Below are 13,708 nucleotides of genomic sequence, written 5' to 3'. Positions count from 1 at the left end.
ACAGTTTAATGCTTCAGGGGGAGAAGCATGGCGTGGTTTCTCATTAGGCTGTGTGAATTTTAGGATTTCAACAGGAGCTGATTTGAAACGTTTGGATTGATAACTTCAGAATCCAAACCGGCTGTGGGATTTCTTATTGCCGTTCTTTGCAGGAAATAATAATTAAAAAAAAAGAAATGTTTGAAACATTTTGGACCACTGGGACTCGCTGTCTGAGCAGGCCTGTGTGCTGGAGGCTTCGTTACTATGGTAGACTGACACATCCACAAATGAGGATATGCTTTGGCTGCGTTACTTCCAGCAGCCTAGCTGGCTTGTTAGCAGTAGAGTGACTCATGCAGTTCCATGAGATGTCCTCCACCCCACGCAGAGGTCAGAATGTCTGTAAGGCTTTGCAAGGTCAGTGCCTCATGAGGGCAGACCCTGGGGCAGGGATGGTTGCCAGCTCCTGTTTGCCTCGGGCAGTTTGTTAAAGTTCTCAAATGGAAGTATTCATGTGAAATGTGGGTCACAGCAGCAGAGCCTTTAAGCAAGAAGCTCTAAACTGAAGAGTCAGATTGTGAAATATCTGCTTGTTATATAGAACATCCAGAATTGCTAGAAACAGAGGCAAGATGAGTCTTATCAAATGAATCCAATAGTCATTGATACAGGAAGAATCAGTTCACAGTCCTTAGAATGGTGACCTTCAGAGCTCGGTGTGATAACCCAGCTGTACTCAGCAGGTCACTGTAATTAACCAGACATCTTCTTCCAGTGTATCGCTGAAGCCTAAGTGATGTTCCAGCATAAGCCAAACTATGGAAGTGGAGGTGATTTATCTAAAAGAAAGCTCTTGCAAGTCAGAAATCAAAAGTACGTTTGATGATGGATGCAGATAGGAAAAAGTCATGAATATTTCAAATGTTAACCTCTCTTCATTCTTTCTAGAATGAATCACTATGTGTGCCTTTACTGCATAACCTTTTATATAAACCTGCAAGTAAAACACATGTACCAGATAAACATCTGAAATGCTCCAAGAGGCTTCTGCATACAGAATAACCTCGTGAGAAACGAAGTTCTCTCTCAGCACATTGCATGACACAAACTGAAAAGTCATTGTCAGAGAAACTGCTCGATTGGCTTTGAGATAAATTAGCTTCTCTCGTAACCAGAACTGTAGTGAGAAAAAACACGTGCAACCTTTCAACCCTTCTGCTCTGCTCCATGTTAAAGGGCTAAAGGTTATTTTTTCCAACTCGGTCTTCTGTTGGCACTGAAGACCACATGTAGTTTGGTTGCACTGACAGCAGCTTCCTCCAATTAAGACAGCAGAACTGTCCAGAGTTATTAATTAGCACAAGCAACAAATAGATATGATGTGTGACCGACAGCACGAGACAAACACAGTGTTTTTCTTTTTAGGAAGCACTGAAAAAATGGAACTTAGTATGCACTTCGTTTGCAGGATCTTCCTAACCAATTGCTGAAAGGTGATTTGCATTCAGGTGAACTGAGCGACCTGCTATTAACCTTGTACTGGTGTGGGTGCCTGGGGAGTAGCAGACATCACGTCCTTATCCCTGTGTACAGTGATTTATTAACTTAAAGATAATGAAATCTAAATGCATTTAATCCATGGCAGAGCGTTCTTGGGAACCTGAGCATCAATCTGCTCTGGCACAGTTTGTAGGTCCATATTTTACGTCCTATGGAGGACCAGTTCAGAACATACTGCGTGCACATCTTTCCTGCGTGGAGCCTGGGTTGGGCACAAGGGCTGTAAGATGTAGAAAGGGTTGTGTTGCTACTTACAGTTGTTTTTTCCAGGCAGTGCAGCAGGTGGTGATGTTGGCTTTCAATTAAGGAGGTGCCTTTAGTCGTGTGCTGTTCATCTTCAGTGGATCCCTAAAGAGGCAGAAAAAAGAGGGGGGAACAAAAACCCAAACCAGGTGTGAAATCACAAAAAGAACCACCAGCATCAGCTTTCACAGGGATAAAGATAACAATTTCCATGTTGTCTTCTCTCGGGTTTTTCTCATGAATCTCATGAGATAACATCTTTTTTCTTTTTTTTTTCCTCCTGGCTTGTAAGCTCAGGTGAGCAAACGAGCTCTGATTCAAACCAGTGTGTTTCTAGTTATTCTGTAGCTACAGAGGAAGCCTTGGAAGTGCTGCAGGTAGGTGATGTGAAGCCCCTGGAAACAGAAGCTAAAGAGAAAAAAGAAGCAATGCCTTGGTGTGTTGGGGGAGGCTGGTAGCAGGTCCTGAGGGCTCAGCTTTGGCATCAAGGCTGTGTGCTTGCAGGAATTTGGGGAAAGGACAGCTCAGCCCTGATGTTAGCAGTGCTTAGGATAAGCTATGGATCTCGGAGCAATCTCTGTTAAGCTGAGGGGCTTGATCTGCTAGAAAGATCTGAAATAGACGTGGATGAGAGGTTGAGAGCTGGAGTTGAGTGTGCACGTAATGTTTAGGATCGTTCGTCAGAGCAGCAGTAGATGGGCAAACTGAGTCAGCTGGGTGTGGGGGGAGCAGCAGCGCTCTGTGCTTCTGATCCACAGTCAGATGCTTGTGTTCAAAGTGCAGCATCTGTCACTTCCACTGTGATCAGATACACCTCAGAAATGGAAGCAAGAGATGGGTTGTTTAGAGAGTGTCTGCGATGCTGAAGAGCCAGGATTATTTTTCTCACTGCCTCTGTTCTGCAGTGGCAGATTTAAGATCTGGGTTCTTAAGGATATTCTTTTACTGCCACCATTTAAACTCCCCAGTGTTAAAATTCATTGTGGCTTCGTGACACATCAATCTGAGCAAGTCTTTGATGAGTAGCATTTTCAAAGACAATTAAATGCATGAAAATGGCAATTAGATGCTGTGAAATGTTTCCCTGTGCTCCCTAAGTAAGAGTTGCCTGGTGTCTCCTGCAGTGCCTGAATCTGAAAGTCAAAAATGGGTGTGCGTGGCTTCAGTCCCTGCTCAGACAAAAACAGCAGCATTCTGCTGCTGGGAGAGAAAACAGGTGGGATGGGAGATGCAGCAGAGCATCTTAGCAGGAGCGCCAAGCCTTGTCTGTTGCTCTCAAGGGGGTCAAATTCAGCTGTGCTTAAGGCATTGCTTTTAACTACACCCATGTGTCCCACTGATTCACCACAAACACGTGTTCTGGATGCGGTTTCCTGGATGGTTTTGTGATCCTTAAGTGAAGGAAAAATTCTGTCTTTGACAGATGCCAAAACAGAGCTGAATTGGTGCATTTATAAAGCTGACTCGCTGTGCACGGAATTAATAGATTCCTATAGGAATGCTTCTTTAGCAGGTTATGGATTTTTTTGTTGCTGTTGTTTTGGAAGGTTGAGCGTTCCCATAAGTATTTTTAGGAATAGCCTAAGAAAAAAAATCAGTTCAATTTTTTCTTATTAACAGTTCTCCTGGTGAACCAACAAATCAAGCAGGTCCTGTTCCTGCCCTGCTGAGATTACTGACTCTGCTAAGTCTGTGTTGGAATATCTCCCAAAGAGGTCCTTGTAAGCCCTAAAGCAAATATGAGGCTGCACTAAAACACTGGAAAATGAGAGTGGAAAAGCACATATTGCAAAAGCATCTTTGTCTCAAGCAAATCCTCAATAAAGCTTTCCGATCCCTGACAGAAGAAGGAAGCCAAATGTCAGATTTTGGTAGCAAAGTTCAGTCTCTTCCTTTGTCTTCCATTACAAGAACAATCTTGCCACTGATGGAAATGGATCAAGGGATGGCAGCGACCAAGAATAAAGCGTAGTATCATTGAGTATGATTCTTCCTTATCTTTTTTTCTCCTTTCTTCAGCCAGAGCAGTGCTTTCAGAAACAGAAACCATTAAAGGCAGCCTGGTGTCTGCAAGAAGTATTGCCCCTTGAACAGCGATGCCAAGTGCTGCAGAAACAGTTGACGTTTTGATACTACTATGAGCACTGTATACCTACAGAGGTTGCGTTTATTGGTGCCCACGTTTCTGCAGGCAAACAAAATCTGTGTCTTCATTAGAAAAGTCTTCATTAGAAAAGTCTTCTGTGATGGGAGGGGAGGATGGCTTCCTGTTTGAGCTGGGGTGCTAAATTTACAAGGGTTTGATGCCAGCTCCTATTCGGTTTGTTCTTGAAAGGCATTCATGAGCTGTTGGTTGCTCCGATGGAGACTAAAACACACTGTAGCATTGGTTCTGATATCGAAGATCCTTCTATTTTACTGTCTACTTTGTGCTTCAGCACCCAGAATTGGACTCTGGTGTACTGAGATGAGCTGGTTGTGCTTAGGCTGTCCATGCAGTGGGAGTGACCGTAATGCTTATCTGTGGCTTAGGAGATCCTTGTGGAAAGGAACAGGACCCCACAACTTACTGTTCCTAGGATATACGCAGCCTCGCTCTTTAGCTAAAAGGGAATTTCAGCTAGCTGTACAAGGAGATTAATGCTAAGAGGATATGTAGGCTGCTGCCGTGGGAAGCTCACCGTCCTTCCAGTGCTTCTGACATAAAGCCCACTAAAAAGCTCTCTAAATGAGAAGAGAAAGCTCTGAGTACTCTGTGTCTAGATAGCAAATGCAAAATGCTACAAATCCATGCTTCTGAAGCAAGAGTCTGTGTTCTTGCTAGCAGCAGAACTTCCTCCTGCTGCTGTCCTTGGATCAGTCCTTTCCTTCATGCGTTCGTTGCTCTGATGGAAGGCCACAAGCTGAAGACATGCTGTTCCCTCGAAAGATGGTGTCAGTGCGTTCATTCTGTGCTAATGAAAGGAAATTGCGGCACGTGTTCTGGAATCTTGAACAGCCTTTCTTTCCCCAGTTCATTACTTAGACTGCAGAGTCACAGCCAGGGTATGTTTCAGGGCAAGGCAGATGTTTGGTTTTTCTCTAGGTCAAACCCTCGAGGTGTCAGACTGCAGGGTGACTGTGTGAAGAAATCATACCTAGATTGTGGTATTCCATGATTGCTAATGAAGGAAGGGCTGCTATCTAGCTGTGACCATATAACAACTGCAGTTGGAATTATTGCTGGGTAACAAAGCAGCCCTATGGCAGTATGGCCACGTAAGGCCATCACAGCTAGCACAAGTCCTGGGCAAGGGATCAGGATGGGATGTGTACCTGATCAGCAAAGCAGTTGGATGCTAATTTGGCTGAGGGTTATGCACAGAATGTAGATAATATTTTGGCTTCTCATACAGCAACTACAGAAGTCACATTCCTTCATGTTTTTGCAGCTTAAGTATGTGGCTGTCTGGGTTACGTTGTCATTCACTTTTTGTTCTCTCTTAAGAATAGTTTGTTCTCTTGCCATAAAATGAAAGGACATAAAATCTTGCCCTGTGGAGCTGAAGTGAGAATTAAGATCTTTTACAACTAAGAATCTTCTGTAGTGGAAATGATGCTGCTGTCTCTGGGTGGAGAGACGTGACTTGTGTTGTGCTCTGGGTGTGAGCATGGCCCTCAAGTAGCCAGAGCTTGTTTCCTGGTGGTAATGCAGATGCCAGGCATCTCTTTGGCAGGTTTCTTGTTCTAGTAAACTATTTCTTGTATGTCTCAGGCAGATGGCAATTCTTCCTTCCTCTTAGCCCTTGCTTTTGGCTGTTTCAATAGGAAGTTCCTTAGGGTGGGATATTGTCTTACATCATTATTATTATTATCAATAGAAATTTGCACAATCAGTGCTTTTCAAAGTGGAAATCGTGGATCTTAGTGGAGTTGTGGTGGCATTTAGAGCTGTATGCCCATCAGAAAGCAAGCTGCACTCAGGAAAGCTTGCGAAGATCTTCTCTGGGTGCTACTAGATATCTCAAACTTTCAACAAGCAAAATAAATCCTCCAGAGCCTCTTCAGAAACGTTTTTGTTATCCTCCTTGTGTGTACGATAGTTTTGTAGAAAAAAAAAATGATCCCTTTTTTTTTTCTAGTTATTTTTGGACAAATGCCAGGAAATGAACCCATTCAGCCAAATATTTCTTGTAACCTTGTGCGTTTTTGGATTTAAGCATTGGTGTGTCAGCTGCTGTTCTGCAAGTGGTCTTGGCAGGGATTTTTGGTTAGTGAGAGATGTGAGGAGATTCGTGTTGGGATAACAGTCTGGAAGATCAAGTGAAAACTGAGTATCCATGCTCATCTCCTCTGGCACTTTTAAAAACCAGGAATGTAAAGCACTAAAGCAAGTTTTAAACTTGTAGTCACTTTTTTTTTTGGTGTGTTCCTGGGAAATGAAATAGACATTTCGTAAATAAAGCTGTGGCCTATGAGTGACCTGTCTTCCTGGTCTCAATATCTTAATGCAGTAACTTTGCTCAAGAGCAGCACGTGGTTCCAGCTCTGCAGATCTGTCAGTGTTGAGCAGGAGATGCTGGATGTGCAGTCAGGACATGTTTTGGAGGAGAGAACAAACTGATCCAGGCATCCTGCCTTTCAAATGTGTGCTTCGAGTAAAGTGCTTTTGTAGGGTCTGCTTAAAAGCAATTCTGGTTGCAAAGGACCCAACTCCATTATCCACGTGTGCACAGAGTAGCATCCCATATGATGCACAGTTTGCTTCTGTGTGCCACTGAGACTGGGTAGGGATGGGCTCAGGTCCTAACAAGCAGTTTGTAACAGCAGGAGCTGAAAGGGGTTTTCAGCTTTGGTTTTACAAATGCCAACACCCTGGCAAGGATGCATGCCAGGGAAAGCAGGAGATGTTTGAAGGATTAAGCCTCGAGTAAGGATGCATGAAGGAGTTCAGGAGGGCTCAATTAGACATTCTTCATCTTGCTCTTTGCTCCCCACATGCAAGAAAGGCTGATTTATTTGAAATGGAATCCATGAAATGTACTAAAACTAGCTCTGGTGTTGATCAGGCTTAATGTAATAACCTCCCCTCCTTTTCACCGATTCTGCTGAGCAATCTGACGCACTTAGATTTTTCCTCCTCAATAGCTAATATTAGCCTCCAGATGCCTTTATTAAAAATAAACCTACCACCAAACTGCCTGAAACAGGAGCTAGGGGATGTTTTCCTGTCCTGTTGGGCACGATGAGATGGTCCGTGTTAGAGAGAGACTTCTATAAATAACTGTGTTTGAAAGAGTGTGAATATTTCTAGCATGGGCAGGTGCTGGGTGGTGTAAATCAGTACAGCTCCAAGAGCTTCAGTGCATTGGATTCTGAGGGAACCACGAAGCTGGTCCACAATAGGAGCCCAGATCCTTCCTTGGCTAAAGGAATTGTTTTCCTCTCATCCAGCACATTGTATACAGTTGAGTATTTCTCCACACTGCCTAAATCATACATGAGGGCAGTTAGGGTGTAATGCCATTTGGTGTGTGAGGCTGCCAAGCTGAGTAATGAATGATTTCAGAATCCCAGAAGAGGGGTGGCCAGCAGGGACAGGGAGGTGATTGTTCCTCTCTGCTCTGCTCTTGTGAGGCCCCATCTGCAGCACTGTGTCCAGGTCTGGAGCCCCCAGTACAAGAAAGACACAGAGCTGTTGGAGAGGGTCCAGAGGAGCCACAAAGATGATCAGGGGGCTGCAGCACCTCCCTACAAAGACAGGCTGAGGGAGCTGGGCTTGTTCAGCTGGAGAAAAGAAGGCTGGGGGTGAATCATTGCAGCCTTCAGTACCTAAAGGGAGCCTACAAACAGGAGGGGAATCAACTCTTTGAAAGGGGAGATAACAGCAGGACAAGGGGAAATGGTTTGAAGTTGAGGGAGGGAAGATTGAGGTTGGATGTCAGGGGGAAATTCTTTGCTATGAGAGTGGTGAGGTGCTGGAACAGCTGCCCAGAGAGGCTGTGGATGCCCCGTCCATCCCTGGAGGTGTTCAAGGCCAGGTTGGATGGGGCCCTGGGCAGCCTGGGCTGGTATGAAATGGGGAGGTTGGTGGCCCTGCATGTGGCAGGGGGTTGGAACTTCATGATCCTTGAGGTCCCTTCCAACCCTGGCCATCCTGTTATTTGGGTGGCAATGGGGAGAGAAGGAAGCCTGGAGGAGCAGGGATGGGGTTCTGCACTCACCGTCAGCTCGAGGGCTTCGTTCAGCAGGCCGTTACGTTTGCTGTGCAGGTAGGCATTGGAGCTGCCTGTCTTGGCCACGCGGATCCTCGCGAGCCGAGCTTTCTGCAGGAGGAACAAACAAGCTTCAGTTACACATTGGCACAGCTGTGCTGGCTGTATTTGGACAAAGGACGTTTCAGGGTCTCTCTGTACCTGAAAAGTCCTGGGGGTGAGAAGCGGGGGCTCAAAGGATGAGGCTGTGGCTGAGAACAGCTGGTGCAGGTCTGCCTGCCTGAGTACAAATAGCTGAAGTGGGTGATCTGCCAATGCTAACAGCCTTCCCAGAGATAAGAAAAAGCTTCCTGCAGATCTGTTTGTTCTTTCAAAAGTTATTAGTCACTTCTGTGGGGGGTAATATGCACAGCAACTTGTTCAGGTGCTTGTCTTGAACTGAGTGACGTTTGGCAACTTGCTCCACTGTCCACTTGAGTAGCGTGGATCGTTGGCTTAATGCTGGGAAATGCTATCAAAAAGTCTGCGTTCCTCATCCTACAGCACAGAAAGGCACTTTATTTGTTCCTTTTGTCCTCTACACCAGCACTGTTAGTTCATTAACTTTGCTAGCTGTTAATACAGGATGTGGGACAAAAACATGCATCTCTCTGCAAACTGACAGAAGTCATTCTGCATCAACACTCTTCTCACTTTCATTTATCCCTGACCTCTAGAGGGATGAGTTAAATAATAAAGCAGCCCAGAACAAAACAAGAAAGAAAAGCTAATAAGGCCCTCTTCCCTTTTGATCCCCCAGGTTTTCAGCTTCCCAGTTAATCTTTTCAAATGCTGTCTCCTTCTCTGTCAAGTGCTGATTTGCCTTTTTCTTTTCTACTGTTAATTTATGACTCAAACACCATTAAAAGTAAATACATGAAATAGCTGTGGCTATTAAAAATAATTACATTGTGCTGTATTTTAAAATGCTGCATAATCTTTTAAATAACAAGGAACCCGTGATTTTTTTTTTTCCCTTCTAATTAGAGGTGCTAATGGGTTTGCGCTTTATGAAGAGTAAAGCCAAGAGGCAAATATCTGCCGTGGGTCCAGAGAGTGTCATAATTCCAGGAGCTCTATTACTGTACGTGCATGAGTGACTCTGGCTCTCAGTATTTGGAAGATCTGTTGAACCTTAAAAGCATCTGCTCCAGCAGGCAGTTTCTCAGGAGACAACATGTGCAGGATACGGGCTGGCAGCCTTAATTAGGAGGGACAGGTTATGACCAGGCTGAAAAATAGGCATGCTTTTTTGACACCCCGAAATGGGAACATCCAAAATTGAATTTCTTTTCCATATTTCACCTAGATTTCATTAGTCCCGTCTTAACGTTAACTCTCCAAGTATATGAGAGTGAAATGTCTGGAAGTTACTCTGCACTGAAGATGCAACAAGAACGGGAAATTGGTTCTCCTGGTTTTCTTTCTCTGGGACCTGGACAGAGGCTGGCCTCTGCATGAAAACGTGCAGGGACTGCAGGCAGGCACTGCCTGAGCCTCCAGCTGAGCAGTCTGCATTTCTTAAGCTGGCTCATTCCAGACTTAAACCTCTGCCTTCAGAAGGGCTTTCTGATTCAGACGCCCAAGTGCCAGATGGAGAGATGTAAGATGTCTGTTTGTTTCCAGAAGACTTCCTTTCCTTTTCCTTTCTGAGCTTGACAGAACATCAGCTCCTCTTGCTGCAGAGTTCACAACTTAGGCACCTCACATAAGTGGGAATGGTTTCATCGTCGCCTTCGGTTGCTATCATCATCAGTTCAGTCAATTGTTAAAGTGGATTCAGTCTTAGGCTCTTGTAATGAACATTATTCCCTTTGCCTCCAGGCTAGCAGGAGATCAAATATTAATAGCTGTACTCCACATGGACTGGAGACGGTTCGTTTCTGAGGTCTGTTCTCTTTTCTCCTTTGAAACAGGGCCACTAGCTATCTTAATAATTAAACCCCATAGCTTTTGTAGTTTAGAACAGACGCTGTTATTTTAAAAAATGTCAGTGGGGCAGGGCAGGAATTAATCCTATTTTCCTCGCACAGAAGCTGTCTAGGAGAGTCACATCACCTAACCGCGCCTGCATCGTGATTAAATTTGGTAGATATCTTGATTAAGTCAGCTAGAGAAGTTAATTAAAATCGGTGCCTAAAATTGGTTTGGCCCTCCAGACAGTTTCCCCAGTTGGACCAGAAACAGTACGAAAGCCATGCTTCAAACCTGTTTGTGTGTTACCTGGAAAGCGTGCTAAGCAAGCAGTGCAAGCTGTGATGTTGTGATGTTCAGGTACACGCTTCACGTTGGTGCAAGGTGCAGGATTCTGACTGCAGCTGAGAGTAAAGGTGAGGAGCTGAGACAAATAGGTGAGGAGCAAATGACAGAAGCTGAAGCCTTGCGCTTAGGGCACCCCAAGCAAGCTTTGAGCAGTGTTTTATAGGGAACTTTGCTCTGTCCCATATTTAAGCTAGAGCACTGGGCTGATGGACTCCTCCAAACAGTTTGTAACACCTGATGGTGCAGTTCTGTTATCTCAGTGCTTCTGCTCTGCGGGGCACAAGTGCTGGACTGTGGGTTTTCTGACAGTGTGCTGCAAGTGTCTTTGGTGGGGATGGCTGCCTTCTGCATCTCGCCCACAGATGTGACAGACTAAAGGTCGTCAGGGCCAGGCCTGAGATCACCGTTTCTGAATATAACCCTTGCTCCAAGAGTCTAAAAATGGAAAAGAAAGCGGCACGCTGTGTCTGCATGTGAAGCGGGAAGAGGAGTTGCTAGGAAACAGCAGGATCTCAAAATGCGTATGACCTAATCTGGAAGATAATTTCTAGGATGAAAATAATAATACTAATGACAGCCACTTGCAGGTTCGAGTGATTAATTTGGTTGTCCTGGTGCACGTGTGTTCTTCAGAGCTGGATGGAAGGCAGGTCTCCGTAACTTCTGTCTCTTTGCTGCTTTGTAAGGATGGAGATTTGGGATAAGCAGCTGTGAAGCCCTGTGCATGTGAGGCAGTGGGGTGAGGGAGGGGGCTGGCAGCATCCTGGCTACCTGCACTTCCCAAAGGGACTAATGAAGGAGAAAGAATAGCGTGTCTTCATCTTCTAGACGCTTTGGAGCAGGAAAGAAGCAGGAGTTGCAGGCTAGGAGAAATGCTTACCAGATGGCAGGCCCAGGAAACAGCTAATTATTATTTATTAATGATTTTCATCTAGTACTTACGGAGACGACGTTCACTCTTGATTTATGTGGTATTACAAGCTATTAAGTTACAACCTATGACATAATTTCACGTTTGCCAGACGTCTTCAGCTTTCCAGATCTTCAGTGCCTCTGAGCAAGGCGATGGAGCGCCTGCATCAGGTCCTGCTCCCTCCCTGGGCTGCCCCTCCTGTCAGCATCATCCTTCTTATCTCACTTTATCTGCTAAAGCCACGCTCAGCATTCCTGGCAGAAAGTGCCACTGTGCTGGGCAATTAACAGTGCTTTGTGGTTTTCCTCCTAAGCCATTAGTAGTCTGAGCAGTAGTGCCATTGGTGACAGCTGCAGTCCAGTGGTGCAATGTGTGCACACTGCTGGGCCCTGAAGGCTGAAATGAAGCTCTCCTCCAAAGTAATCAACAGAATCCTTTTGATTTTTATTTCTGAGGTCTAATATCACAGCCACGCAGTAAATGCTTCGTTTTCTTGCGTTTGTCTGCATCTGTGGCTAGCTTGGGTTTGCACTTGTGTACTCGATGGAAAGAACATAGTGAGTTTTAGGGTATGGAATGGTTGAAAAGCAGACTGAACGTTGAAATGGGGTTCCTGCAGACCTAACAGTGGGGCTCGGTGTATGGAATAGCATGAGGTATTTTCTTGTGGTGATGTTCTCACCTTCCTGAAATGATCTTTTCTGGGGTACTTTTGGCACTAGTTTTAGATCAACATTTGAAAGGAACTCAGCAATGACATCAGTTTGTATTTCTGAGCAGGAACTCAATATGTGGTTGTAACTTGAGATAGAATAACTGTGTTTTCCAAACTATTATTTAAATATATATAATTATTTTTTTATTGTTACTAAAGCTGTCAGGAAGTTAAATGAATCTACTGCCTGTAGAGTGCTTTCTTCAGCACAGCCAAGTGATGCTCATCCGTCCTACTTAGGGCTCTGGGAAGCTGCTATGCCAACTTCAGCAGAGCTTGGAAGCAGGCTGGGCTGCCAGATTAGGACTCAGGTCATTACATGCATTTGAAGTGTGTGTGAATAACAGCTGCTTAAGAAGCAAATGGCCCATATAATAAGTACCAGTGGTTATTCTCCTAACCCTCGTTCCGTCTGGCTGTTGCAATGGCAGGCGATGGAGTTACTGCAGAGTCAGAAGTGTTGATTTCTGCAGGTAATCCTTCTGTCACTTCAACTTCTTTATTAAAAAGAAAAAAAAGGAGGTATGTGCATTTTGGGGACTTTGCTCCTCCAAATCCTTACGTTAAAGCATTCTGCCATGTGTTTTGGGGGGGTATGTTGTAGAGCTACGTATGAAAACTAGACTGTGTAGAACCCCTTATATTCCTATACGATTTGATAGAACCTCTTACAATCAGACCTTGATCTTATTTTGGATCTCTTCATTACTATCCAGAGAGGAAACATTCCCGTCCCCAACTCTTTGGCTCTCTTTTTAATCCTAAATTACCCTGGGCACCATTAAAGCAACAGAAGATCATGTCAGGTGTTATTGCTTAATCTTCTCCAGTGCTGAAGATGATGCTCAACCTATTTACAGAACGATGCACAGGATATGGAGCTTAATGGATCTCAGCTTCTGTACTGGTCATAGGTAATCTGATGAAATGGAACTTTGGAAAGAGCCAAATTTTGCAGAACTTGACTTAGGACACACGCATTAGTTGGGAAGGGAGCCCTGAGGCTGGTCCAGTCCTGCTGCCAACTTCCTTTATGTTTTCATGACAAACTTAAGCTCTGGATGAGTGTTAGCGAAGCTCTCACTCCTACAGGGCATCTATTTTAGAACCCCATTCATCTATTTCGAAAATGCCTTCTGATTTCCAGCCTGCACGTATTTACCACCAGGTTTAATTAGTTGCCATTCTATTGACGTTTTCTTTCTGCGTAGCCCGTTCCTTTTCTCGTCTTTGCTCTTTATTCCCAAACCCATCCCGTGGTCACATCTGGTAAATGAAGGCTTATAGAAGAATGTGTGTCACAGCTCACGTCTTTACACTGACAGCCACAAAACATTGGCGACATGCCTTGATTTGGCAAACATCAAGGGAAAAACCTGCTTTCTCGTGCTATATCGGGTGCTGGAGCGCTCTCTGGTTTGTCAGCAGAAAGCTCTGCAGTTGTCATGGTTACTCACTTCTCTGGCCCTTGTTTGTGCATTCCAGCATTGTTGCACGTTCCTATCAGAATGGCTCCTAATTGTCCTGACTCAGTTACCAACCAGTGGATGTTTCATATGTGGACAGAAAGGCGCTGGCTGTGGATGCTGGAGCTCCCGGACAATGCGTAGAATTACTCTTTATTATTGTATTTGTTCAGAGTTAATGCTGAGTTCGGTCTAAATGGCTGCACTTACATGAGGAACAGGTGGCTCGAATTACTGGCAGGCAGTGGGCTGCATAGTAAATAGAAGAGTTCTGCTCCACTGCGACAAAGAGAAACGAGAGAAACTATTTCCAAAGGAGCAATTTGTGTGGCGA

At 44.7% G+C, this 13,708-nt stretch overlaps 1 protein-coding gene and 1 long non-coding RNA gene across 5 annotated transcripts in view; one reads left to right on the top strand and one right to left on the bottom strand.

The window, feature by feature from the left end:
* KCND3 (potassium voltage-gated channel subfamily D member 3) overlaps positions 1 to 13,708 on the bottom strand; it is a 94,192-nt gene that overhangs the window by 5,325 nt on the left and 75,159 nt on the right. For all 4 annotated transcript variants that reach the window (XM_090124411.1, XM_090124410.1, XM_090124413.1 and 1 more), the window contains exons 4-5: positions 7,989 to 8,090; positions 1,798 to 1,890 (exon numbers count right to left, since the gene is read on the bottom strand). In XM_090124411.1, the coding sequence (XP_089980537.1) occupies positions 1,798 to 1,890; positions 7,989 to 8,090 (195 nt within the window). The remainder of the gene's footprint in view (positions 1 to 1,797; positions 1,891 to 7,988; positions 8,091 to 13,708) is intronic.
* The window catches only part of LOC149915038 (uncharacterized), an 82,564-nt gene that overhangs the window by 8,178 nt on the left and 60,678 nt on the right, over positions 1 to 13,708 (top strand). The window lies entirely within an intron of this gene.

The sequence above is a fragment of the Phasianus colchicus genome, chromosome 25 (assembly GCF_987193195.1).
Source record: "Phasianus colchicus chromosome 25, bPhaCol1.hap1.1, whole genome shotgun sequence".
Classification (NCBI taxonomy): Eukaryota; Metazoa; Chordata; class Aves; order Galliformes; family Phasianidae; genus Phasianus; species Phasianus colchicus.
The sequence above is the reverse complement of the archived record's forward strand: the minus strand, read 5'-3'. Positions and strand labels throughout refer to the sequence as shown.